The sequence below is a fragment of the Megalopta genalis genome, chromosome 12 (genome assembly GCF_051020955.1).
Source record: "Megalopta genalis isolate 19385.01 chromosome 12, iyMegGena1_principal, whole genome shotgun sequence".
Classification (NCBI taxonomy): domain Eukaryota; kingdom Metazoa; phylum Arthropoda; class Insecta; order Hymenoptera; family Halictidae; genus Megalopta; species Megalopta genalis.
The window spans coordinates 9,414,914-9,441,617 of NC_135024.1; the positions used below are offsets into that span (position 1 = coordinate 9,414,914).

Here is a 26,704-nt window from a genome sequence, read left to right on the forward strand (position 1 = left end):
ACTTTTATGGGAAATATATACTGTCCAATTAATTTTAATAATTTGAATAAATCGTAAATATAACAGAAAAATCATTTTGATCAAAAATGCATAAAATTCACAGTCTATTAATGATTATATTCTCTACGATTTTTGTAAAAGGACATCTTAAAAACAACGATAAAAACGGCCATAATCCACGGACCAATAATTACAATTAAAAAAGCCTTCTAAACATCCCTTTTCTTTAAAGTGTACCAAAATCCATCCAACGGAAGCATCTGAAAGTTCATTCTACTGGATAACAGTGGTTTAGTTTTTTCGTTCGGTTCTATCACAAACTTCTGCAAGAGATAGACCATCATAATTTTGATTTCCATTAAAGCGAAGCGATTGCCGATGCACATACGGGGGCCAATTCCGAACGGCAAGAATGTGTAGGGGGCAATTCTTGCCTTGTTTTCTTCGCTGAATCTTTCCGGATCGAACTTCTCCGGATTGGGAAAATATTCTGGATCGTTGTTTAAAGCAAAAGTAGGAATCCAAAGAGCGTCGCCCGGATTTATGGTCACGCTTTTGTAACCAGGCCCGGCGGCAGGTAGTTCGAACTGTTCCACGCACAGCCTATCGAGGAAAGGAACCACAGCGTGCTTCCTGAGCGTTTCCGAAACTACCATGTCCATGTACTCCATTTTCGACAGAGCCTCGTACGAGATCTTCCCGTTGTCTTCGGCAAGATAGCGATCCGTTTCCTCGCGCAGCCTCGTCTGGATGTCTTGATTAAGCGCCATCTCGAAAGTCAGGAAAGACATTATCGTGGACACTGTGTCAAATCCAGCTATGAAAAATCCGAACGCCTGGGCGACCATGTCTTCGATAGTGATATCCTCCGAATTTTGTTCTTCCTTGATTTGCATCATGAGATGGATCATGTCTGGCCTGACGATACCTTTCTCCCTACGAATCCTCACAGTGTCTGCAACAACCCTGTGAAGGAAGTCCACCGTTGATCTCGGGAACACTCTCATCCCAAGCATTTGGCATAAACGGGGGCACGCGCGCAATAAAGCGAACTTGAACATGTTCAGAGAGTTCAAGGATCTGTTGACCTCCGTCGCTTCTCGATAGAACTCATTGTTCCGTTCCTTCAACGTGTTCACGCTGATGCCGAAAAGCGACGTGGCGAACACGTCGCACGCGTACGTTTTAAAAGTTTCTTTCGCGTCCACCATTGCGCAGAGCTCCGGGTGGTTGTACAGGTGGCCGAAGAAATCGTGGGAACAGTCGTTGAACAGGCCGAACATGAACTTCATCTTGCTGGACGTGAAGATCGGAGTCATCGTGTTCCTCATCTTCTTCCAGCGGTCGCCCTTCAAGGCGAAAAGGCTCTTCGCTAATAACGGCTCGATCGCCTCGTTGGCAAAACTTCGGCGATCCGTGAAATGGTTGAAGTGTTTTATACCCATCTCTCTGATCAATTCCGGATCCCGCATTAAGACAGTCGGATTGGAGAAGTCCATGAACCCGACGTATTTCGTGTCCGCGTGACTATTGTAAACAGATTTGATGTAGTCCGGCAATGTCATGCGCTCGAATAACAATTGCCATGCGTTCCCAAAGAATGGTATCGTTCGCACGTGAGGAACTCCGCGTTTCCGCCAATACGTGAACTGTTCGTACGCAGATGCCACAAGCTTCGTCAAACCGAGGACGACGAGAGTAACCACCAGCATCCCGAATGCCGATGAATTTGATGCGAACTCCATGGCTCGACTCGTACGATGCCAATGACTGACTAACTGCTAACTGACCCCTCGCAAAATGTTCGCCAGACGTTCCATTTCCACGCGCAAATAGATATTAATGCGACGCGTTATACACTGCAATCGGCGACTACCTTATATAGCATGGATCATCACGTACCATTAGATACGAGACAGATCACTCGCAACTTGAGTATTGTGACTAATAACACGTGGCGGTGATAAATCGGATTGGAGTCTCCGGCTGCTTGAAATATTTCGCAAAAACGGTTTACGTGGGTGATATGTCCAATGAATAAACACCCAGGGCGGTCCTTATGCTTCGACTTTTGATCTTATCCGGTCTTGAATCCCCAAACTCTGACATTTGGTGAGAAACTGATGCTCGCAAAATTTGGAAAATAGGCAGTCTTCGGAGAAATATTTGACAGGATGCGGTGATAATCACCAGAAATCAGAACTTAATTGTTGAGTGTATGTGTGTGTGTTCCCCCTCTCCCCCCGCTCTCTTTCTCCTTTCTCTGTCTCAACAATTTATTTATGTACCAGCAGTTTTATAACAGTCCCTTCGAAATTAAAGATGAACAGGTGAGAATTTCTTAAAGGATTATTCAAAAGCAACAATAATTTAATTCATAATGTAACATATTATTTGGATTAATGTAATGTAATAACTTCTTTCGAAATTAGTATTTATTCCTATGCGTTCGAATCTCCCCTCCCATCTCAGATCTCATTTGATTCAATTTGGAAAACGTTATTCTGCTTTAAGACGTGTTCGAACACTTTCGTGATCTACTAAAAGAATTAAGTGATACCTTGTTTTAATACTGGAAGAAAGTGTCTAAAACTTACGATTTTGGCAATAGATATCTCAAATCGTTTTAATCGGTCTCTAAAGTCGTACCTGCTTCTGAGATAGTTAACTGTAGCGTGCGAATAATAAATACATTGCGGATTTTTATGCAGAATGGAAATCTTGTGCATCAACTGTACAAAAGAAAGGAATTAGATAAGACGGTCTTTCTTCTTTTAATAGTTTTAATAAATTGAAGATAATGTAACTATTTTTCCATAAATGCATAAAATTCGCAGCCTAGTAATAACGCAATAAACAGATATAAATTGAATCACTCATAGACGTCATCATCTTGCATTTATAAAAACGGGCAACACTAGAAGACGAATAACTATTACATTGTTTTGCACGTAGAATGACGAATATTTTTTTAAATTTAATTAATCAACTCTTTAGAAAGTTCTTTTTATGATGAATGAATAGAGGAGAGTTTCCATAACATAATGGTATACGTGATTATTAAATTATGTTTTTTCTGACTGGGGATAATTTGCAATCAGAATTTGAGAGAATCATTAAATAGTGCAAAACATTCGAGAAGATCAGGCGATATCAAAAAATTAACCGCGGATTTTTCGCAGTTACAATTTATAAAATGGCTACCCGTTATATTAAGTATTTGCAGATGCTCGAGAAGTATATTGAAAAACAAAAGTCGTATGTACGTTTACGTTACTAATATAAAATATTTCTTATCAGATTAAATAAACAGTAAACCGATCAACAACGTATCGTACTCTTTTCTATTAAATAATAAATTATATAAAATTCTAGATATTCGTATTTCTCAACGATCGACCCTCGAATCAAGGAAAATTAATAAAAACATGAAAATAACAAGTCTATAAATAACTCCACAATTCCTGATTGTATCTTGTAATTGAATTATTTGCTAACGGACTAATAAAAATAAAATAACACTCGTCGATAAAACGCAAACGTGTTTTGAGAACGAAACACAGAAATATTGGCACTTGCAATGCAACAAATAAATAAAAAATCCTCCTGTTTTATACAATGGTAATGGACATTGCATGAAGTTGAATGCGATGATATGTACACGATCGTCGGTTCAAGCTACTTCTATTATAATATAACTGTCATATTTGTAATCACTTACCGATAAACACGAAAATCTGATGATGAGAATATCGCAGCAACATCGAAATGGAAATAGTCTGAAAAACAAATAATTTTATGTTACAGAGTAAACAGTACAATGGGATTTCGTTCAAATGAACTCCATTTATATGAACTAAACTTTAACAGTATTAATTCACTGAACGCTATCTTGAACTGTATACTTTTACATAGTAGATTTTTATATGAATTCAAACAGAAACTTTAAATTATAGTAGATACTTAATAGAAATTTAACGAACCCTTTGATGAACCCTATTAACATTAGAACTACCAAACCGGAGAGAATGATGAATTTCAAATTTATATTTTACAATTCTTGCAATTAATAAGACGTCTATTTATTCGGATGTATTTTATTATAAAAATCGATCAATGACCTCGCAAATACAGTCTTGTTGTTTTTAAAAAGCAATAAGAACTAATCACTTTTTTTCAGTCCTCGGTAGTTAGTTAACACAGCGGATCTTTTTGATAGAAATAAATCTGAGTATGCTAAGGATCATTTATAACTTTGTTTAGTTAATCCTAAGCCTTAATGAAAAGACTGCGGATTTTTATGTGAAATAAATGTTTCCTTTCTCCGTTTAACAATTCTATTTCATATTATTAAAAGTTTATTCGTTGTTTATATTATAATTTAATCTGTTTCATTGAAACGTCGTTCTATCAGTTATTTCAAAAGTGATCATAGGCATGAAAATAATTATGAAATAATGTAATATGTTATTTGAAATAATATTTCAAATAATGTGATATTAAATGTGCTCAGGTCTGGTATCATGATTAATGTTTCGACTTGCAGAGATACAAAGGAAGATAATATCAAGTGCATGAAGTTAAAACTAATAAGAAAATAAACAATTTACACCCATTGTATCTACATTTATCCAACAAAAATTCGACGACAGTTAACCCGTTACTCTAAGCTATTTTATCTCGAAATCTAAGATATTTTTTTCTAATCTACTGTAGTTTCATTTTATACGATTTACTGCAATTTATGGATATGACATTGAACCTATTGGCACGTACAATACTAGCACCCTTAATAATTGTTTAAATGTAAACAAATTTGATGCGGTCAAAATTATTTTGAAACGCAATATAGCAATTTTTAGTGACGCCTCAGAGTCGGCATTAGTGTGCAAGGATTTACAATTATTCGAGATGAATGGACAATCCATGTATTAATATAGGACAATAATAAAAAATGAAAAGGTACGTAATTTCTACGAACCGTCAAATTTTCTTTCATCAGAATTACGATCCGAAATACTCGCGAACAGAAATGCAATATTGATAAAAATTATCCTATCATTGAGTCACGCAAATCAGAACCCGGCATTAATGAAAATATGTTTTTTTGATAAAAAAAGGGATTACAATAAAGCCACGTTACGAGATAAATTGCGAATCGTGCGGTGCGCGCACGGCTATTTGGTTGGGAGCGAATAGTGCAATTGAATTGCGATCGGTTCGGATTGAACTAGCACCTGACACCCCCGCCGATAATTTACTATTTATTTGCAATGAGCGACCTTAGCAACGGGACCGTTTAATCGTGCTTTGCAGATGCGCCGGTGTTATTTGCAAGGAGAGTGGCGGGACAAAAAATAGCCGGCATAGAACTCAAAAAGACGATCTCATTTAACCCTCTAAAGGCGGGCGAGTTTTTGAGTTTTCCGTATGAAATCGTGGGCTAATTTTATTTGTAATCCAGATGCGTCTCAAGAGTTAGATTAGAAAAAAATATAAAATGAAAAACGAAAAAGAAATAAATAAACTTTTTTAACTATCAAATTTCAAATTTCTTGAATTTAGTTTTTCTACTAAATTTTACAAGATATTTAAAACGCGAATCGCACGTTACCCGCAATACGAGGGTTAATTCTGGTACGGTGTTTTGTCTATATAATCTAAATCGTGTGTTAGGCTTATATAACTTTTTTAACACTAAATCCACCAAGCCGCTCAAAATAGACCAGTTACAGATTGTTTTTCTTTCAAGATTGCTGAAATTATGAATACAATTTCACAGCAAATGATTGAACAAATTCGTAGAACCATCTTTCTGAAATTCATCCATGTTTCAAAGTAGCCAGTGCCACCGTTTTTAATTTATTGAACCCAAAATACTTGCAAATGTTGCGTTGAAACATACGTCAATAAACCTGGTAAACGTGCGACTGCGAAACGTGTTGTACTTTCTGCACGAAGAAATTACAAAGAAAATTCAAGAAAAGTGCCAATTACACTAGAACATCCCCTCAAAGTGAAATCGCAGTTACATCGATATGTATCCAGAAGCGTTTCGCCCCAATTTCCCATAGTACTCGATACGGTGCCGTGAAAAATATTCCGAGTGCAGGGGCAAGAGAAAGAACAGTTCGATGAATAAAAAAGTCGACCGGTAGGGCCAGGGAAGCGAAGAAGAATAGTGTTGCAGGCCGAATTGTATTGGAACAGAGCGGCCGATGTCGTGTGCACATGACGCAGGAGATACGGGGTAGTACGCGGATAACGACAGTACCATACACGTGACTTTACGGAGGGTTGACCGAGGGTGGTTCCAGGTGGCACTCCAAGCACCGGAGTAACATTCACGTGTTGTTGCACGGGGTTCACCCACCGCCGCCCGTCCCCCAAACCCCAAGCTCCGGACCACCCCCGTCCCTCCCCCGGCTACAAGCAGGTACATTCAAAGCGCTCCCGAGGTTCTCTGTGCGCGCGATATTAAGCGGAAACTCGACGAAAGAGTAACAACGTATTTAATTCAAAATACCGGGTAACGATAATTGTCGAGGAAATTGAATCGCCGGAATCCGACGAGAATTCAATTGGGGCTCGATCAATTTGCTAATTCTTGTTCGCCGCGGGGCGCAAGAATTAACCGGCGCGAACAAAATGCTCCTTTCATCCGAGGACGATGCTGCACCCGCGGAATCGCGATTCGCGAGCGTAACGAGACCAATCAACGTAATCATGACGCAGCGAACGTTGCGTCACGATGTACGGGCTGTAACTAACTCCCCGTGTCCATGTGCATGTTTGAATTTAAAATGAACCGCGCGATGTAATCTAGCGTGCATCGAAATTTGAAGGACTCGCGTTCGAGTCCGGGATTGGAAAAATCAACGACTCGCGGCCGGCTTGACGTGTTTCGCTCGAATATTTAACACGGATTAATAAATAATTAATCGCCGAAACTCTCTGCTCTGCTTCTTTCTCGATCACTCTTTCTTCCCCACCTACTCACTCTCTCTCTTTCTCTCACACGCACACGCGCGCACACGCACACACCGTTCAATATATTCCAGCATTTCTTCTGGTAAAATTACTCATGCATGGAGTAATTGGCTGTTCACTATATCTGCCGTGAATACATAGATATGGACTAGATGTGGCCCGGCGTACAATGCATTGCATTTGAATCATGGTTAGTGGCATGTAGTATTACTCATTTGTACTGACGGTGTGAACCCATTAAACACGAGCGAAGCTATTCGTTGGTCCGTGTATGATCCAATCACTACCTAACACCCGGGGAATACCCCGAAATTTCACGAGCCATCTGGCATTCGCGCTGTTTACGTTGGTACGTGGCTTCGGATAATTCACTGATATAATTATGTCTTTGATTGTACAGCGAAAGTTAACCGTTAATCAGAGCCGGCCGTTTTATGTACTCGCCGGTAATCAAAGAAACTCGAAACGTTTCTCGCGGCTTTGTAAACGACGCGGAAGAAAAAGCAAAAATTGGTGACAACTCGTGGCACCTAATAACGTTCCGGGTTTGCTAGTGGTAAGGCTACCTAGCAGAGACCCTGTCCATTTGTAGAATAAATACTGTTGTTTTGGAATTACCTTAGATCGAGCAATTCGCATGCGAAACGTACTTGAGCTGCAGAGAATTCTGATATTGGAGATAATCGAGACTCAAATATTTATCGCGAATTATTAAATTATCGTAACCATTAAATGAGGACAATCTAGGGGACATGTGTAGTTGGTTTTGGACAATGTACCCCTACACAAAAAACTAATCTTGGTTGCACAAGACATATCCCTATTAGAGACGCGGGAATATCGTCAGGTGTTGACCAATTAGCTATTTGCCGGCAGACAATGTGACTGATCAAATTTGAATTATAAGAGCAACGTTTTGATCCTGGCGAACGAGAATCGAAACAAATCGTTTCAACGCGACGCGAGGCGACGCTTCCGGGCTTCGCCGATTGGAAAAGGCTGGCAATCATTATCTTGACTAACAACGTAACAGTGCAACTTATTTGGAGACAATTTGATACGAAATTACCGGCTTGGGGCCTCTGTAACGAATACGATGCCCCTAATAACGTTGATTTATGCCCACCGGTTCAACTCCAAAGGGATCGCAGAACTTGAGGACGCAGGGGTTGGGAGGGTCTAACGCAGACTACCTCAGTACGTTACTTTGAATTGATTGCCGTATCCTTTTACACGTACCAGTTTGTCGCGTGGATATGTATGATACCATCCCCTCGACGAGGAAGAATATATCCGGATCGAAAACATGTAACGCATGAAACTAAATCTAACTTGCACGTTCGGAGCTTTCCAAAATCAACCCTACTGCTGCATCCGATACTCCGATACATAATTTATAACAATAGGTTAGCCAAAAAGTTCACGCGTTTCTTGACATTGTACGTTTTTTTCTTTCATCCGTCGAGGAACCGTACGAACTTTTTGGCCAACCTAATAAAAATGGTTCTATTCATTTTTACGACACAGGCCGATTTAACTGATCAAAAGAAGAAGAATATTTTCTAATTTAACCGTAAATAGTACTATTTTCTAAGCCACAATGAATGATGCAACCAATGCATGCAAGAAAATAAATGTCTAATTGTGAGTTATGACAGTAGTTGCGATTGAGAATACGTATGTACTTACAAACACTAACATGATGAAGAACGCAGCAAGGTAGGAAGTCCTAGCCATCCACATGCTTACGAATCGATAATGTTCTCCGGTCACGACGTTTCTGTAAAGAGCAAAGAAACGAATCTGTAAACTCAATCCAATATTATAAAATGTAGAAACACGTGGTATGTTTTATAATATTTTATGAATTCTGTACCTTAAAAAGCCATTATTGTCTTCGTGTTCCGCTAAAGTCTTAATACTCGCCATTAACAAATCATCATATCCCAAGAATTCATCGAGTATTAATCTTGAGAAAGCGTCACCAAAACATTTATCGTTGACGGGATCCAAAGTAACAATTTTTACAGGAATCTTTAATCGTTGCCTGGCAGCAGGTGATAATCTCAAGAAACCATATTCTAGTGAATATTCTACGATATAACCATCGTCTAAAAACATAAACAGGTTTAAAAAATATTGAGCGAGGTACTCAAGTATTATTACCCTTATTGTAAATAAATAAATAAAATTTCTTTTGAAGATTATTAATTATTACAGTTTCACTTTACCTGATCTAGATGCTTTGTCAGCTTCAGAGTTCTGCTCCTTTAAAGGTTGGATAACGTCTTCTGTGTTCGATTTATTTACGTCTTCTGATCCGGTATTGTTTAATGTGCTTATTAGTTGTATGATTTTCTCATCTGACGTCTGAAAGTTGAAAAGGAAGTAACGTCAATGAAAAATAATGGATCGAAAAAATATAAAAATAGTAACGTTTCGAAAGATTCGTCAATTTCATTCTTAATCTTCGCATGCGATAATCGGGACACTGTAGATCCAAACAGCAACATAGACTCTGAACAGACGTACAGAATATCTTCTAACTAGTGAAACAATACTACAGACGAATCTACATGAAAAATGAAAGATTAGGTTTCAACAAAACTTGCCAGAACTTTGTTTATTGTTTAATATTAACAAATATCACTCTATATTTTCGGCTCTTTTTTTACGCAAATTCACTAGTTTTCAAGTTGAACTAAGTTGAAGATACTCAGTATAGTCCAATCATATGTAATCAAGAATCAGCCTTTGCAAATTTTTCAAACAGATTCGGATTTTACATACTTTTCATTATTCCAGTAGGTGTCGTTTGATAAACGATATTTAAAAAAACTATGTTTAGTGTACGAAACATTTGAGCAATGTCGTAAACTTTTAAAGCGTGAGAATTAATAATATGTTATATGAACTTTTTTATCTTCCTTCGTATTTTTGTAACTTACATTCCAAATGAAAATAAAAATTAAGAAATGTTTTGTTGATTTCAAGACCCTTATGTCAATATGTTCTTAGAATCTTTCATCAAAATAAACTGTAGTTTTAGATACAAGTGCCATTTCAAAAAATAAAACTTATAGTTAGTAATTATATATGGTTCTTCGAATTGAGTCATAGTCGACCTCATTTTTATCACGAAAAACACATTAAATTCATTTATAGAAGTATAAACATAATGAAGAAAAAATAATTTATATATTGCAGTTAAGCAATTAGTATACTAATTAATTATTTAGCTCCATTTTGAAGTTTTCACGTTTCACATCTATATATACATATAGTATCTTATCACTCCTAGAGTGTCTCGTTTTGTATTTTTTTCAGAAGGTAAGCCCATGATAAGGGTCCAAGCAGAAATAATAAAAGGTCTGTGAATCTGGTTAGAATAATTCCCTTCTTTCAGGATCCGAAATTTTTCGAATATTTTGAAAAGTTACTGTAAATTATCTGAAATTTGTTCAATTATTGGTACCTACTTGCTTACTGTTTGTATCTACTTCATTCCAAAGTTTTGTTGAATATGAAGAACTTGTTGTTGCATTACTTACACTTGAATTTGGATCTTGTGGTTCACCAGAAACGGTAGTACTTTTGATAACTGTTTCTTTCTCGAATAATAATAAAGTGTCGTGATACTCGTCATTAGATATTTTAACAGCATCTCTATCTTCATCGACAGCAGATGATTCAATATTAATAAACCTATTAACAAAATATGCAGAAATTAATGAAATGGTCAGAACAATTAGTATGTATGATAAATTGGTTCTTGTTCTTACCCATCTGTAGGTAATATGCCCAAAGCATTAATTAGATGATCAACTTTTTCTTGTCTCAGTTTCTCTTCCTTTGCATAGCTTTTTTCTATACTATAGTCTTCTCCTCCATTTCTAAGTATTTCAACTCTTAATATGCCATCACGTGGCCAATCATCTCTTATATGTTCTAAACAATTAATTGGTGCACGTGAAAATACTATGTGAATATAAGCCAACACGAAAAATGCTAATATAGCCTGAAAAGCACAATTCATAATTATATAATAACTGTATTACTGTAATATTATTTATGTATTTATAAAATTAAAAGAATAAACGAAAGATGATTAACCTTTAACAAAACTATAAATTCTATCAAACGTCTGACAGGCCTTGGAAATGTTCTTGCATAAGTTAATGCTGCTTTGATAAATATTGCATGAAATAATCTATCTCGTACATTAACTAATGGGTTTTGATTGTTATTATTTCTTATGTTATTATTATTCATGTTATTATTATTTAAAGTTCTTCGAGTTGTATCACCACCAATATGGTTATTATGTACAGATGCACCGTTCTGATTATTTGTTACTGGTATGGCACCGCCATCAGCTTGTGGCATTTTAAATATTATATAATATTTATTTTTAGTAGGTGATAGTTTATTTAACAGGTTGTTCACGCGTAAGCCTCATGTATTATATCTTTCAAAAAATATGTACACATGATATACTTGTTTGTTTCCAGTTTCCAGTATTCTGAAATAAAACAAAGATGATTACACAATACAAAATTATTGCAACCTAATGCATAAAGACGTTCTTAATTATTGCCATAACATTTATTTTTTTATTATGTTGCACATTCTTATCCTCATGGGAAAGTAGATGTATATATATAAATAGAAAAATAACATGTACTCTCATATTTCATATATTCTTCCTTTATTACTTGCTTTATTTGATTTGAATATGTAATCAAGGCTGTTTGTACTTAATAAGAAGATACAAAATAAAGGTTGTTTCTTATAAACATATTAGTTATGAATTTAAAAATGTGAGTCATGATATAATTAATATATATTTAAACTAAAACATATTTATATTAGTATCATGTCAAAAATATTTACATTGTTTTGTACAATATTTCAAAACCTGTCTTTTTAGTTTACCAGCAGCATTTTAAACATAAATAATTTTTCTTTAGTGTACGAGAAAACAAGACTACAAAATTCTCTAGTATCTTATATTTTAATATCAGAAAAGAGCAGGAATGAGATATTATCTTTTATAAAACAGGCAGCATAAATTTCATGTACTAAATTATGAACATAATCATAACTAACGTGAAACATAACCTGTAACGCAGCTATTTAATGGACCATAACCTATCAGACAATAATATGTTTAATTATAAGCTGATAACAACTTTTAAATATGTTAATATGATTTCAAGATTACGCACAAAACCTACTGTTTATTAAGCGCACACATAGTAAACAAATAACTGACACATAAAAGGAATAGTTTGTGTAGCAATAAGATATTTTGTTACGTAATTAAGTAATTTAAAATATTAATTACATATTATAAAGAGATTTAGAAAACATTGTTTATTCTAGATTTTTCTATGCATATATTTCGTTTTTAATAAATCGTTAAAACCCGGACATGACATTTCACAGCTGACACACGGACCGCTGACAAATTTTTAAGTCAAATCAACCATATCGTACCTTGATTGAAAGCGGAACAATAAATTTGATGCTGTATTTCGACAATATAGTTCCTCTGGATGTCACTAAAGATAATAACAAATTTGTGAAAATACAGGTGGTAAGTAATAAGAAATTCGATTCTCGTCAAATTGTCACTTCATCATCATATGTTTTGATATTCCGGAACACGTATATTTAGTCCCTAGCTTCGACAAATAACCAACTTTATAACACTCGAAAATTTTATAAACTGCTGACTCTGAAAATCTCTATTCCATTCCAATTTTTAATTGGAGCTTTATTGTTGAACAACTACATAATGGTACTACAATTTAATTACCAATGCAATAATTTTAAATCCACAAGTGAAATATCGCGAAATAAAAATATCTACTGATTTAAAATATATCACGTACCTCAAATTTTTGTATTATAACTCAATTCTGTTTATGATAGGAGCCCCTTACAATTGCAATTGTGTCTTTGTTGTAGCTGTTATGAGACACCAGATAAAATAATAAAATCGAATTTCTGATGTAAATAATGATCATGGAAAGAACAAAAAAATGCTGAAGTTTGAATTACTGACGGTGATTCTTATTGCTCATCTCTATCATACTGCACTCGCTAGTAGAGAGTTGCTAACGCTACGCACCGCTAGCATCGTGCCGGTGGATGATGGTGGGGAATTGTTCCCCGGTTTCCCGGGAAACAATTGTAGACAGTCTATTGTGTTATTATATTCAATTGCATTCGTACATTTTTGAAAATATTATGTACTTTCATGTATTACAAGAACATTATTATGTATATGTATTAGATATATTTTTGTATATTTTTATACAGATATATACTGTTGGTGGATACCGAAATGCGCTTATGATTTAACATATAATAGATACAACAAAACTGTAACTGTAATACATTTACAAAACATATTTCAGCTTCCAACGAGTTAATAATACTGCTGAAAATTATGAATTCGCCAGTATCACCACAAACGCCACTCAGTTATGAATTAAAAGCAATTATAAATAACAGAAATGTATTAAGTATGAAAAGTCGAATGAAAGGTATGGTACATAATGTATTCATCTATCATAATTTTGAAACATGAAATTTAATATATATGTTTCCAGTACTTAACAGTCTAAACGAATGTAATCAGAAGTATTTAGAAGAAAAGGAAAAGAATTTGAGGTTTCAAGCAATTCAAGAAATTCTAACAACGGAAGTTACTTATTTACGCCAATTAGAAATATTAATGGAGGTTTGATTTATTTGTATTTATACATATTGAAAAATCCTTACAATTATTTATATGATCTAATTAATGTTATATTCTTTTAGTTCTTTGTACAACCCATGATGAAAAAAAAGTTGTTAGACCACATTTTACTTTCAACATTATCTGAAAATATAAAAACATTATATAATGTAAGTGGAGAACTAGTAAAGGAATTAAAGCAAGACCCACAGAATATTGCTGGTGCATTTCATAAACTTGCACCATTTTTTAAACTATATTCTGTTTATGCTTACGATTTCGAACAAATTTTATCTTTATTACAGGTAATGTGTTAATTGTAATTTATTTTATTATAGATTATTTTTATATACTCTATATTGTCTAAGTGATATCTTTTTTAGACAAAACAGGAGAATGACAGTGCATTCAAAGATTTTATTAGTAAACAAGAATCAAGACCAGAAGTTGGTAGAAAATTACCTTCATTATTAATTACACCAATACAAAGGGTACCTAGATATAAACTACTTTTACAAGAAGTCCTACAACATACACCCAGTAAACATAAAGAATATAATCTTTTACGAGGTAAATATAAGGTGCAAACCAAACAGCATGTGTATGATTATATTCTTCAAATATTTAATAATATGTATCAAATGAACTTTATAGTGTGCTTAGTAGAAGTGGAAAAAGCAGCAAGACATATAAATGCTTTAGTTGAAGAACACGAAGAAGCACGAAAGTTATTAAAACTTCAAAAATGTATTGCAAACCCAATTAATCTGGTAAAACCTGGTAGAAAATTGATCAAACAAGGAGCTTTAATGAGAGTGTCAAGACGAGGAAATTCTGCATACAGAAGATATTTCGTTCTTCTTAGTGATACTTTATTATATTGCAAAGGAGATCCAGAAAATTCATTAACTGTTTGTTGCGTTTTACCATTGAACAAATGTAAAATTGAATGTGTTTTGGGTGATGGGTTGTTTCGTGTTACATGCTTAAATGAGACACTCTTACTTTATTCTGAGAAGGATGATAGCAATTTGTGGATAGAAGCAGTACAAAATTCTATAAAAAAGGTATTGAGTACCATTTTAATGTTATCTTAATTTTTTATTACATTAATATTATGAATCTATGTATTAATATTAGAATAATATTAAAGTATGCAGAATGTAGACAGACTTTGCGGAAAGATAGTAGTTCAAGAAAACCATTGAGGCATAATAATCTTAATTTATTTCCATCTGAAAATATACCAGTAGCTACTGGTAAAAGGAAAAGATCGAATGAAGAAACTGAGGTTAATATTATTATTCTTTCATTGAAATAGTTATTCTTTGTGCTACTTTCCATTTTTGAACAAATATAAACATAAACTTTGTATATAACTTTCTTTTTGTTATTAATAGGTCAATTTAGATGCATCAAGGATTATGTATTTCAAAAAGGATAGTGAAGCAGATGCAGGTACCCATTTAGAAAATAATTGTTTCGTATTATTAAAAAAATTAAAGAGATTACGAACCAGTACCCATCCAGAATATGTTGAATCCTGTTTGCAAAATATTAATTATGTAAGTTTCGATATTACTAAGTTTGTAAAGAAAGGAAATAAGCATTATTTATTTATTCACATTTTTTACAGAATTTTGAAGGCAGAGAAAATGAACATTCTATAGAAAATGCCACGTCATATTTATCTCCTGTTGCATCTTCGAATTTTGAACAACAAAATACATCAACATTTAAATCTATCACCGAATTCTTTTCATCTATTGGGTCTTCATTAAAAGAATTTTTGAGATTTAGATAATAAAGTTAAGTGTGATACAAGAGAGAGAAATGATGTCGTAAGGAAACAATTGATCTGATTATATATATTTGATACGTATATTTACCAATTTCGTATCAAAAACATTTTGAAGATAAGGATAAGAATGATTCACTTTTTCGGAAGGTTGACAGTAAATTATACAAATTGTACAGCAATGTAAAATTAGAATTATTTATTCTAACAGTTTATTTTTAATCAAAATTTTTATCTTTCAAGAGACTAAAGAAAAGAATGTACGGTTTTCAAACAAAGATGCAACAAGTTACCTATGTATATACAATATGCACATACAACAATATACGTATATATTTTTATCCAATAAGTGCTTTATATTTCAGAATACCATCTTAATAAAATTTAAGAATTCATTTTCCTTCACGATGTTAAAATACTGATATTTTAACAGAAAAAATATCCTTGTTGTCTTTGTATTATGTTATTAACAAAAACATACTGCTTTACTATTTATACCTAGCGCCAATCAAAGTGCCTACAAAAATCGGAGATGTACTATCTTTTTTTATTTACATTTCGAATTTAGTGCATCTAATGTCGTGCTTTAAATTATATTGCATTTTTACAATTCTTTATAACCCGACAATTGTAAACTTTTTAATTAAGGATACGTCATATCAGCTGCGAAATTTCGTTATCTTTTTTATCTTTTCTACCATTACATACAGGGTGTGGCAAAAGTCATAATACAGTATAATTAAGTAAATTATACTCACCCTGTATATTCTACTTATTGACAACATTTTTTTCGATCATTTCACGATATAAATAATATTTTATTCGAGTTGCATAATGCATATTCTATATTCGTATAATTAACCTGAAACTAAAACAGAATAATAGTAATTTAAGATTTTTCCGCTAAGCATTAGCGGAAGTCCTTCAATCCTGTCATCGATTTTAAGTCGATCGAAATGTCTGCTACTATATAGGTACGTTTTAAATTGAATATAACAATTTGATAATACGATTGTTCATTTACATAGTAATTGAAATATTCTTATTTTCCTTATATATTTTTATTTGAGTAGTTTTGTTTTGTATTGTTTTGAGAACTTCCAAGAAATCTTAATTCAATACATACATAGTTAATAAATTGTACACTAGTTTCTTATATTATATTTATACACTAACATAAATAACTCATTGAAAGGAATAATTTAGAATTAATTTTCTCTCTAATTAACAAAGATACAAAAATAAAATATCAAAGTCAAGCATAAATACCTTATTTTTGTCATATTTTTGTAATATATGTGTAATATATGTTCATTTATAACAATCTATTGGATAACTATATTTCTTTAAATGTTAAAGAACAAATAACTAGTTATTGCAGGTAAAGATACAATCCGATACGGTATGATATGATTCGGTGTAAAAAATCACCAAATTTAGATAAATATGCAAATAATATGTATTTTTCGTTATTTATTATTGTAAGAAAAAACTTGTTCGTTTAATTTTAATGAATATAAAAATATATCGGCTTATAACGAAAATCCCCAGACTTGTCTAAATGGAGTCATGACCGATACCTGCAAATGATAAAAGAATCGAATTTTTTATCATACAGTTAAAAAAATATCATTTCTGAATCAGGTAGGACAGATCTTTAAGTAGTAAATAACTATAGATAAGAAAGATAACACGTGCACGTAAGAAAGATAATAATCGCCAATGCTACAAAGAGTGTTTTTCAAGTCAAACAATCTTATTATAAAGAGATGCTATATTTTAATGTCAAATCATAATTTATATATTTATATTGACGATTATTATATTACAAAATATCATTTTTTGTTTTATAATATATATCTTAACATTTATAATAAATTTAAGTTAGTTTTATACAGGTTATGTTTACATATTATAATAAAATTAATCTTGAAGGTTTACAATTCTGTTTCCAATACTATACATATATGTACCTATATGTAGAATGTATACATATTATCGCTTGGAAAAAAATATTTCATTATAAAAACAGCATAAAAAATATAGAGCATTTCATCACTGTGTATAAATATACATATGACAAAATTGAATACATGTATGTAATTCAATACTTACAAAGCTAATAAAAAATATATAAGTCATACATCATTGAAATAATTGCAGATGACTAATTCTTTTCTTTGTTATACATATATATCGCTTAATAACACATTTTTATTACAAACAGATTATCCTTTGGATATGCATATGCTAAAAAATATTTTCAATATACTTAAAACTAATACATGAAGTAGTAGATTACTTAATGGAAATGTTTGATTTAATAATAATTTTGTATTATACCTACATCTGCACGTCTTTATCAATTACTGTTCCATATATAATTTTCAATGTCATCCAAATTATTAAAGTAATATACATTTATTATAGAGAACATAAAATATTTTAAATATGAACGGGATAATTCCTGAAATGGAGCAAGTTATTAGTCAGCTTGAAAGGGGGACTATAGTAACAAAATTTTTTCCAAGGAAAAGACCAGAGAAAAAGACTCTTATGATACGAAGAGAAACTAGGCAAATTGTTTGGGCAAGAAGTGCAACATTTAGACCTTTCGATGGTTCAGGTAAAAACATTGTGTATTGTAAAAAGATTTAGATTGTCCAAGAGTTTAACATAAGCTCAGAAGAAAACATGGAATAGTTGTTGCACTATTACTTAGTAATACTATTTATCATTACATATATTTAAATTAAGGAATGTATAACAAATACTATTCTTAATAAAAATAGTATAAATTTAATTGGTAATAGTATTGTTGAAATTAAACATGACCTAACATTGTAGGCATACATTTTGCATGATTATGGCGATATATCTACAGCAAAAATGGGCAAAATATTATCTGAGGATACTAGTTATAGGTCAAAAACGTGAAGGAAAGGTCCTTGTGAATAGTGTATATGGGTGAGTTTAAGACAAAGATACAACCTAAGGCAATTAACAATTCTCATATAATAATAATTCATAATTTGGTAATTTTATAATTCAATAATATATAAAATGCTGTTACACACACTATATGTATTATTGTGGACATTTCCTTCTCATTTTTGATCTATAAACAAATCCACCCTATTGGACTTCATGGGTATTTAATTTAGGGAAAAAAATACAATTACTTTTATTTATTGGTGTCAAAATAATATTTTGTCATGCTTTGATCTAAATATGTCTTCAGACTTCTGAAATTTTGTTGATATTTCATTTCCTTATGGTTTAAATATATATTACTTATTTATGAATATTATGTCGTATGTAATACATATATTATAGAAAATTATATTTCTTTTGATTTTAGTCGAAATTAGAGAAATTAAAGAAATTAAGGTAGGAAAACATTCTAAGGACTTTGAAAAATGGCCAGAAGATGCAAAAAGAACAGAGAATCTTAAATGTTTTGTTGTGTACTATGGTTCAGAATTCCGACTTAAAACACTTTCAATATCTGGTAAATATATTCTTGTGTATCTTTTACTGTATTAATGATTACTCCAGTATTTCTTTTTAATATTCATGTATTTATATTTTTATTGTATGATATATACATTTTTTTCAACTATACTTTTTGCATGCACCTGCTTTTATGTATTTATTTCAGCCCTTAGTGAGAAAGAATGTGAACTTTGGGTAAAAGGGCTACGTCGTTTAGTTCAAGATACTATAAAAACTCCATATCCTTTACAAGTTGAAAGATGGCTAAGAAAAGAGTTTTATGCAATGGAAAATTCAAGAGAAACGTAAAGACATTTATAATTCTTCAATCTTACTTTTAGATTTTTACTTACTTAAATTCTTACTTTTAGAATATATTTATATAGAAGGTGTCTCATTTGAAATCATCCACGTAATTGTCTCCTAAACTGTTTGTTATTTGTAGAAAATATTTCCAATAGAACTTGTTTTTGTTTCAAGGTGAATGTCTTATGATGAACACAAAATTTATTTAGCTAAAAAGGCTGCCAATGCTGCATATACTTGTTTAACTAAGTATGTAAAAGGTCAATCTTGGACATCAATACAATGATTTATTCATGTAATCAAGGGAGGTACGTTTTTCTTGATAAACTTCTTTTATAAAATCGCACAAGAGAAATCTAGAGGTATTAAATCTGACAACCTTAATAGGAAGGAAGTTCTATTTACACTTTTCATGCAATGTTCATGTATTGTTCATAGCCATATTTTTGAATATAGGAGATAAGAACAACGTCTAGAATATTTAACAAAGATAAGTTTTAAAAGAAAATAAATGTTCTTAAGTGATACTTAAAGTTCAACACATTATAGATCAATAAATTCATCTCAGATTGGACTACATATGTGTCTAAATAAAAACATATAGTTCCATTTAAAAAAAAACGGTCATTTTGAGATAACGTTGGCACTTCCACCTAAACAAACTTAAAGTCCATCATAAGGCATCCATCTTGGAACAGATAAAGTTTTATTTGAAACATTTTTTCATATTGTATATGATTTAAGAGATAATTACGTGGATGGATTCAAATGAGGTATCATGTATATGTGTGCGTGTGTGTATGTGTGTCGTATATATATATATTATATAAATCTTTACATATATCTCTTTATAATGTTTTTACATAAATTTTAACAAAGCACCTACACATGTCTTAAATTTGTTATTTTCATACATGTCTAATTTTAGTCCTTTACATTCATAGAGTTACACTGAAGGATGTGAAAGCATTTTTACCCAGAGTTAATTGTAAAGTAGCAACAAACAGACTGCGGGAGCTTTTTCAAGAAATAGATACAATGAGCAGAAATGAACTTGGTTTTGATGATTTTGTTGTACTTTATCAGAAACTTATGTTTGATCAAAGCGTAAGTTTTTAAATTATCACATTATTGATATTTCTTAACACTTTACCTATCATAAGTCTATTAACAAGAATCTCAATAATTATGTTATATTAAAAAGAAGCTTGAAAGTATTCTTTTGAATGATAATCCCAAAAAGATTATTACATTATGTTAGCAAGAATGATGTCTTGATGTACTATTAAAATTATTGATACTATTAAAAAATTGATTACGAAATTCTTAACTATGAATCGTAAACTTTTAAAAATTATTAATTATTCATTGGTAGGTAATGTGTTAATATAAATTTCCTATTATTCTGTTATCTCTATGCTTATTTTTTATATAGATTGTGTATTTGTTTTCACAGAATTTTACAGATTGGGTTAAACTTCTCAATTATTCTGAAACAGGGCCACTTGTTAGTGTTCATGATTTCCAGAACTTCTTAATAACTGAACAGCAGGATTCATTGGGACACAATGAGATAGAAGTTTCATGTTTTATTAGAGATTATTTACAAGATCCTCTAAGAGATGTACAAGAACCACAATTTATGTTTTCTGAGTTTATCGATTTCTTATTTTCTAAACAGAATTCTGTTTGGGATTCCAAGTATTCTCGAATATACCAGGACATGAATAAACCCCTTGCACATTATTGGATAGCTTCATCACATAACACGTAAGAATATTGTTTCTGAAATGAGCATAATTTACTTAGGTATCTCATTTTTATCTTTTCATACAATTGTATTATAAATTGTTTATTATTCGAAAAAATGATTTAAGTATATTCAAAATGTATTAAACTCTATTAGAAAATAATTGTGTAAAAATATTACAATGGCAAATGGAAGTGATTAAATAAACGTTTTTCTAGATATCTAATGGGAGATCAGATTAGCAGTGAAAGTAGTTGTCAAGCATATGTACGTGCTTTAAGATCTGGTTGCAGATGCATAGAACTTGATTGTTGGGATGGACCAGATGGGATGCCATTTATTTTTCATGGTCACACACTTACCACAAAAATAAAACTTCTGGATGTCATTAAAACCATTAAAGAGCATGCTTTTGCTACTTCTGAGTAAGTATAAATAAATTCATTTATTTAAATTTTATAGAAAAAGTCAAGCCATAAGTGTATGTTCTGCATAGCTATCCTGTAATTTTATCTATCGAAGACAATTGTACATTGCCTCAACAACGTAAAATGGCAATTACAATGCAAGAGGTATTTGGTGACATGCTGTTAACACAACCTGCAGATAAAAATGAAACTAGTTTGCCATCACCACATGCTTTAAGAAGAAAAATCATATTAAAACATAAAAAATTACCTGATGGTGTTGACGAGACGTCGTTTCTCGTTCGAAATGATGAAAGCAGGCAAGAAATGGATCTCAGAAATACCGTGAAGAATGGTATTCTTTACCTTGAAGATCCTGTTGATAGAGATTGGAATCCACACTTTTTTGTGCTCACTCAACAAAAGTTATTTTATACAGATACATTTTCTAGAACTCAAGAAACTGAGCATGATGATGATGAAGAAAGTATCATACGACAGCCAACAGATGTATGTATTCATTACAAGTATACTATCAATAATTTTTTTATTGAATCCTAATATTTCTTATAATAAAGGGTGTGCCTAATGATGAATTACATTTTGGAGAAAAATGGTTTCATGGTAAATTAGCAAATGGCAGAGAAGAAGCGGAAGAATTGTTACAAAGCTACTCGGATCTGGATGATGGTACTTTTTTAGTACGACAGTGCGTTACATTTGTAGGAGATTACTGTCTTTCCTTTTGGCGTAAAGGCAAAGTGAATCATTGTCGCATTAAACTCAAGCAAGAGATGGGTCAAACACAATATTATCTCATTGACACAAATTGTTTTGATAGTTTATATAGTCTAATTACATATTATCGTAATAATCCACTAAGAAGTCAAGTAAGGGCAAATAAGATACTATTTTGTGTTTCTGATAACATATTTATTTAAGTAACTAATCTTGCATATGGATAAAATAGGAATTTTTAATCACGCTACAAGAGCCCGTTCCACAACCAAATAAACATGAAAAGAAAGAATGGTGGCACGCAGATTGTACTCGTACTTTAGCCGAGGAAATGTTAAAACGTATTCCTACAGATGGTGCATTTTTAGTCAGACCTAGTGAAAAAGAAAGCAACTCTTATGCCATTTCGTTTAGGTAAAATATTCTAAAGTTTTACTGTTCTATAAAATGATGATATTTTAATAGCCTTTTTGTTTCGTTACAGGGCAGAGAAAAAAATCAAACATTGCAGAATTAAGCAGGAAGGACGTTTGTACACCTTTGGTACTGTACAGTTTGAAAGTTTAGTTGAATTAATCAATTACTATGAAAGGCACCCATTATATAAAAAGATCAAATTATGTCATGCTGTAAATCAAGACGTTATTAGAAGAATGGGACTGGTACGTCTTTTAATACTATACACACATATATCTGTCATTTAAAATATTTATTGAATTATTCTTTCATATTCAGGATGTAGATGATGGTTCAGTTTACGGTATTCCCGGTTACATGGACCCTACAAGTTTTACATCAAAAGTGAGTTATATTAGTAAACATATAAATTCAGGAAATCTGACAAATTTAATTTATTTTAAAGGTGACTGTAAAAGCTATCTATGATTATAAAGCCCGAAGAGACGATGAATTAACCTTAGTAAAACATGCTATAGTAACGAATGTACATCGGGAAAGTGGTGGTTGGTGGCGGGGAGATTATGGGGGTAAAAAGCAACACTGGTTTCCTGCCAATTACGTAGAAGAAATAGAACCTCAAGATAATCAGGGAGACGTAAGTGTTTCCCATTTTTGTATTTTTAATATCATATACTGATGATTAATATATTATTTCAATCAGTCAACAGATTCTATGATGTTTGGTAATCTTCAAAAAGGTTCACTGGATATTATGGGCGCTGTTGTTGAATTAAGAGTAGGTGGAAGACCTGGATTAGAATGGATATTAAGAATTCAGAATCCCAGTATGTGTACAGTGTTTGAAGTCGCGACTTCATCCAAAGATACAGCATTAGAATGGATGTCTAGTATTAAAGAAACTGCTCAAAATGCAAGTGTTAGAGTAAGTATACATATTTTTGTAATTTGAAAAAATTATAACTAATTCATTTTTTTTTTATTATTTCACTTATTTTTTTTAGGAAAATCAGCACAAAGAAATGGAACGTGCATGGAGAATAGCAAAAGAAATGTCAAATTTAATCGTTTATTGTAGATCAGTTGCATTTAATTTAGAAAGAATAAGAACAAAAGGTTTTATATTTAATGAAATGAGTAGTTTTCCCGAAACAAAGGCTGAGAAACTTATGTGTCAACAAGAGAGCAAATTTTTTTTAAAGTACCATCAGGTAAACCAATACAAAGTTATCAGTAATGATTGTATTTGTAAAATCAGATGTAGTTATTATAATATAAATGAAATTCTATAGATACAATTTAGCAGAGTCTATCCTAAAGGACAACGCATTGATTCGTCCAATTATAATCCGGTACCAATATGGAATTCTGGCTGTCAAATGGTAGCACTAAATTATCAAACTGGAGATAAATCAATGCAGCTCAATCAGGCAAAATTTAGAGAAAATGGTAACTGCGGTTACATTTTGAAACCTGAATTTATGTGTAGGGATGATTTTAATCCACAAGACAAAAGTTGCCTACTTGGTATAGAAACTTTAAAATTTAATTTAAAAATTATTGGTGCGAGACATTTAATGAGATCAGGAAGAGGTATAGCTAGTCCTTTCGTTGAGGTTGAAATCATGGGAGCAGATTTTGATACCGGTACAAAACTAACAACTAAGACAATACGTAAGTGAAATGTTATTATAGACATAACGCTTTCGACGTTTACACAATAACTGTATTCAAATTCTAGCTGATAATGGATTTAACCCCATGTGGAATGAGTCTTGTGAATTTGAAGTTGCTAATCCATACCTTGCATTTATACGATTCGTTGTACAGGATGAGGATATGTTTGGGGATAGTAACTTTATTGGACAAGCTACATATCCTGTATGCATAAATTAGAGAAGTATCATTTTTAAGTCACTGATTGAGTACAAATAAAATATTTGTTCGATGTAATTAGGTACGATGTTTGCGGTCAGGCTACAGAAGTGTCACATTAAAAAATAATTATAGTGAAGACCTAGAACTTGCATCGTTATTAATACATTTGCAAATTACATCCTCAAGTGTAAGTCTAAAAGTTAATTACAATTGATTTTACAAGTACACGTTTTATGTTGGAAACTTGTCGTTTCAGACGCATTCGCATAATTTATGAATCAATGTTAAATCGCACTGAAGGCTTAAAATATTTTATGCATAGTAGGATTGGAAAAAGGTAAATAATTCAATAGAATATTACTTCCTCTGAAATTTCGTTTGTATATATATATATACTTATAATAATACAAATTTGGTTACACAGATTTCCAATGGATGTGAATTATATTACATGAAATGTATCAATCAAATGCTTACATAGATAAAAATATCTCCCGAGAAAACTGGAGACAAACAAGTATAATTCAAATTGAAATTCATGATTACAAGAAGAAATACAAGTACTTTTGTAATCATTTATGTAAGTAATTTAGGAACTTTATTGTCGCATACACAATATCCAAAATATAATAGAGAAATAGTGATTACAGTATTGAACAATAATTGTTTCAAATACGTATGTATAAGAGAATTATAAGTGGATCCAATAATGATTCTCTATCATAAAGTGATGCATTATAAAAGTCCTATACTGTAAAGATTTTTGCAAATGTTTGCAAAATAATATCCAAATTATCAATCTATTGCTTTCTGTATAATTAATTGGGAATATTCATAATAGGAAAAGATAAATACCTAATAGGAAAAATATGTGACTTAGTATAACCGTTTTAATATTGTTGATTATGTAAAGAGTAATTAATAATAATGAATGTCTTCAACTTGAAGGAAAGAACAAATTAGTGAAAAAAGCAAATTGTAAAGGCTTATGTTATGAAATATCTTGGACTGAATCATACATAGTGTGTTTCCAATTTCTTTGATCTTAACAAACTACTATTTCAATGTTCATACTATTTATTTATTATTTCAAAGATAAGTAGTTTTAGTTTGACGGTATATTACTGAGCATAAGTTTTTCCGAGATTTTAAGAGGCTGATTATTACGTGATGTAAGTATACATGGACTGTCTTCCATATAAAATCATGAAATTTAAATGCTTTTATACTATAGTAAATTTACACATTTATTTTTTCCATTAACAGAATGATAAAAGACAAAAAAGAATTATTAAAAAATTATTTTTTACAAATATTATATAGAAATATTATTTTAATTTTTCTATATGCATAAAGTGATATATTTTATATTTCATGAAATAAATTCTTTTTTTTATTAATGTTATGATTATTGAAAATTATTGTAATTAGAAATAAGTTACTTGTTTAAAGCAAGTGAGTGATAATAAAAATGTTTTTTACAATTATAATTTAATAGGCACCTTACTTATTAACCACATTATATACAATTATATATGTTAACTTACACCAACATTAACTAACTTTTGTCAATAGATCAATAATTATAAATATAATTGTTTCTTTTATAAGGAGGCTTATTAAATAATATTTAACTAATGTGCCTTTATTTTAGAATTGATGGTTTCAATAGAAAATACAAGATATTTTAGATCTGGTTAAAAAAGTCAAAAGTATACAATAATATTTTTCTGTATAAACATTTATTTAAACGAAGTCTTGTTTGAAAAAATTGTATTTTATATTTATATTCTTATGTAAAATCACCCTTTTTTCAATTGTACCATTTGGTCTAGAACACTTTGCGTAATTATGCCTTGTTTATGTAAAAATGTAATAATGGCATTAATTGTATGTTTGTTTTCTATAATTCTGTATATGATTAAAATGATATATTATCTGATCTTCTAAATTAGATCAAATCTGTAAATGTACACAACAGTTTGCAAAAATAAAGACACAAATAAAATGTTTTATGTTAATATAAGTTTATTAAACATATATAATAGTTATTACAAAAGAGTTGGGTTCTGTATATATTTGTACACGCTAGATCTATACCTTACTCCTAAAAAAATCCCAGATATTAAATGTATCAATTTCCAAAGGAATAAACTTTTATTTTGCTATATGACAAC

General features: G+C 31.5%; 4 protein-coding genes across 9 annotated transcripts in view; 2 read left to right on the forward strand and 2 right to left on the reverse strand.

The window, feature by feature from the left end:
• The window catches only part of LOC117219113 (membralin), a 158,790-nt gene extending 146,123 nt beyond the window's left edge, over positions 1-12,667 (reverse strand). For 2 of the 4 annotated variants that reach the window (XM_033468010.2, XM_033468009.2), the window contains exons 1-8: positions 12,490-12,667; positions 11,104-11,512; positions 10,773-11,008; positions 10,470-10,695; positions 9,222-9,360; positions 8,867-9,101; positions 8,680-8,770; positions 3,722-3,779 (exon numbers count right to left, since the gene is read on the reverse strand). In XM_033468010.2, the coding sequence (XP_033323901.2) occupies positions 3,722-3,779; positions 8,680-8,770; positions 8,867-9,101; positions 9,222-9,360; positions 10,470-10,695; positions 10,773-11,008; positions 11,104-11,376 (1,258 nt within the window). In that variant the 5' untranslated portion in view covers positions 11,377-11,512; positions 12,490-12,667. Of the gene's footprint in view, positions 1-3,721; positions 3,780-8,679; positions 8,771-8,866; positions 9,102-9,221; positions 9,361-10,469; positions 10,696-10,772; positions 11,009-11,103; positions 11,513-12,337; positions 12,454-12,489 lie in introns of those variants that run through there. The other 2 variants (XM_033468011.2, XM_076525568.1) reach the window with 2 other exon arrangements.
• On the reverse strand, positions 97-1,822 carry LOC117219115 (cytochrome P450 9e2). Its single transcript, XM_076525569.1, has one exon. The coding sequence runs from the start codon at positions 1,743-1,745 to the stop codon at positions 210-212; it is 1,536 nt and encodes a 511-aa protein (XP_076381684.1). The 5' UTR covers positions 1,746-1,822; the 3' UTR covers positions 97-209.
• Positions 12,668-13,129: 462 nt separating the features above from the next.
• Positions 13,130-15,885, forward strand: LOC117219132 (rac guanine nucleotide exchange factor JJ). The gene is made up of 8 exons (XM_076525550.1): positions 13,130-13,544; positions 13,611-13,741; positions 13,822-14,043; positions 14,122-14,308; positions 14,393-14,805; positions 14,892-15,029; positions 15,139-15,303; positions 15,375-15,885. Exons 1-8 carry the CDS (start codon positions 13,448-13,450, stop codon positions 15,540-15,542), a joined length of 1,521 nt encoding a protein of 506 aa, XP_076381665.1. The 5' UTR covers positions 13,130-13,447; the 3' UTR covers positions 15,543-15,885.
• Positions 15,886-16,918: 1,033 nt separating this feature from the next.
• On the forward strand, positions 16,919-26,703 carry sl (small wing phospholipase C gamma 1). Of its 3 annotated transcripts, XM_033468046.2 has the most exons (20): positions 16,919-17,180; positions 17,967-18,162; positions 18,898-19,047; positions 19,198-19,336; positions 20,282-20,444; positions 20,794-21,107; positions 21,306-21,512; positions 21,584-22,004; positions 22,073-22,384; positions 22,465-22,646; positions 22,717-22,894; positions 22,968-23,033; positions 23,095-23,286; positions 23,353-23,574; positions 23,654-23,860; positions 23,942-24,323; positions 24,391-24,530; positions 24,607-24,714; positions 24,784-24,864; positions 24,952-26,703. In XM_033468046.2, exons 2-19 carry the CDS (start codon positions 17,988-17,990, stop codon positions 24,802-24,804), a joined length of 3,579 nt encoding a protein of 1,192 aa, XP_033323937.2. In that variant the 5' UTR covers positions 16,919-17,180; positions 17,967-17,987; the 3' UTR covers positions 24,805-24,864; positions 24,952-26,703. The 3 variants fall into 3 exon arrangements, with proteins under 3 accessions (XP_033323937.2, XP_076381660.1, XP_076381659.1); XM_076525545.1 differs by lacking the exons at positions 16,919-17,180; positions 17,967-18,162; positions 19,198-19,336 and having other exon boundaries at positions 18,915-19,047; XM_076525544.1 differs by lacking the exons at positions 16,919-17,180; positions 17,967-18,162; positions 18,898-19,047; positions 19,198-19,336 and adding an exon at positions 19,492-19,645.
• The last annotated feature ends 1 nt before the right edge of the window (position 26,704 follows it).

Excerpts from the sequence above, each read along its gene's own strand:
- LOC117219115 (XM_076525569.1), bottom strand. The coding sequence starts at position 1,745 with ATGGAGTTCGCATCAAATTCATCGGCATTCGGGATGCTGGTGGTTACT.
- LOC117219132 (XM_076525550.1), top strand. The coding sequence starts at position 13,448 with ATGAATTCGCCAGTATCACCACAAACGCCACTCAGTTATGAATTAAAA. Across the intron at positions 13,545-13,610 it reads TATGAAAAGTCGAATGAAAG|TACTTAACAGTCTAAACGAA; the intron begins GTATGGTACATA and ends ATATGTTTCCAG. Across the intron at positions 14,309-14,392 it reads AGAATATAATCTTTTACGAG|TGTGCTTAGTAGAAGTGGAA; the intron begins GTAAATATAAGG and ends TGAACTTTATAG.
- sl (XM_033468046.2), top strand. The coding sequence starts at position 17,988 with ATGAACGGGATAATTCCTGAAATGGAGCAAGTTATTAGTCAGCTTGAA. Across the intron at positions 22,385-22,464 it reads ATAATCCACTAAGAAGTCAA|GAATTTTTAATCACGCTACA; the intron begins GTAAGGGCAAAT and ends TGGATAAAATAG. Across the intron at positions 23,861-23,941 it reads TTTTTTTAAAGTACCATCAG|ATACAATTTAGCAGAGTCTA; the intron begins GTAAACCAATAC and ends GAAATTCTATAG.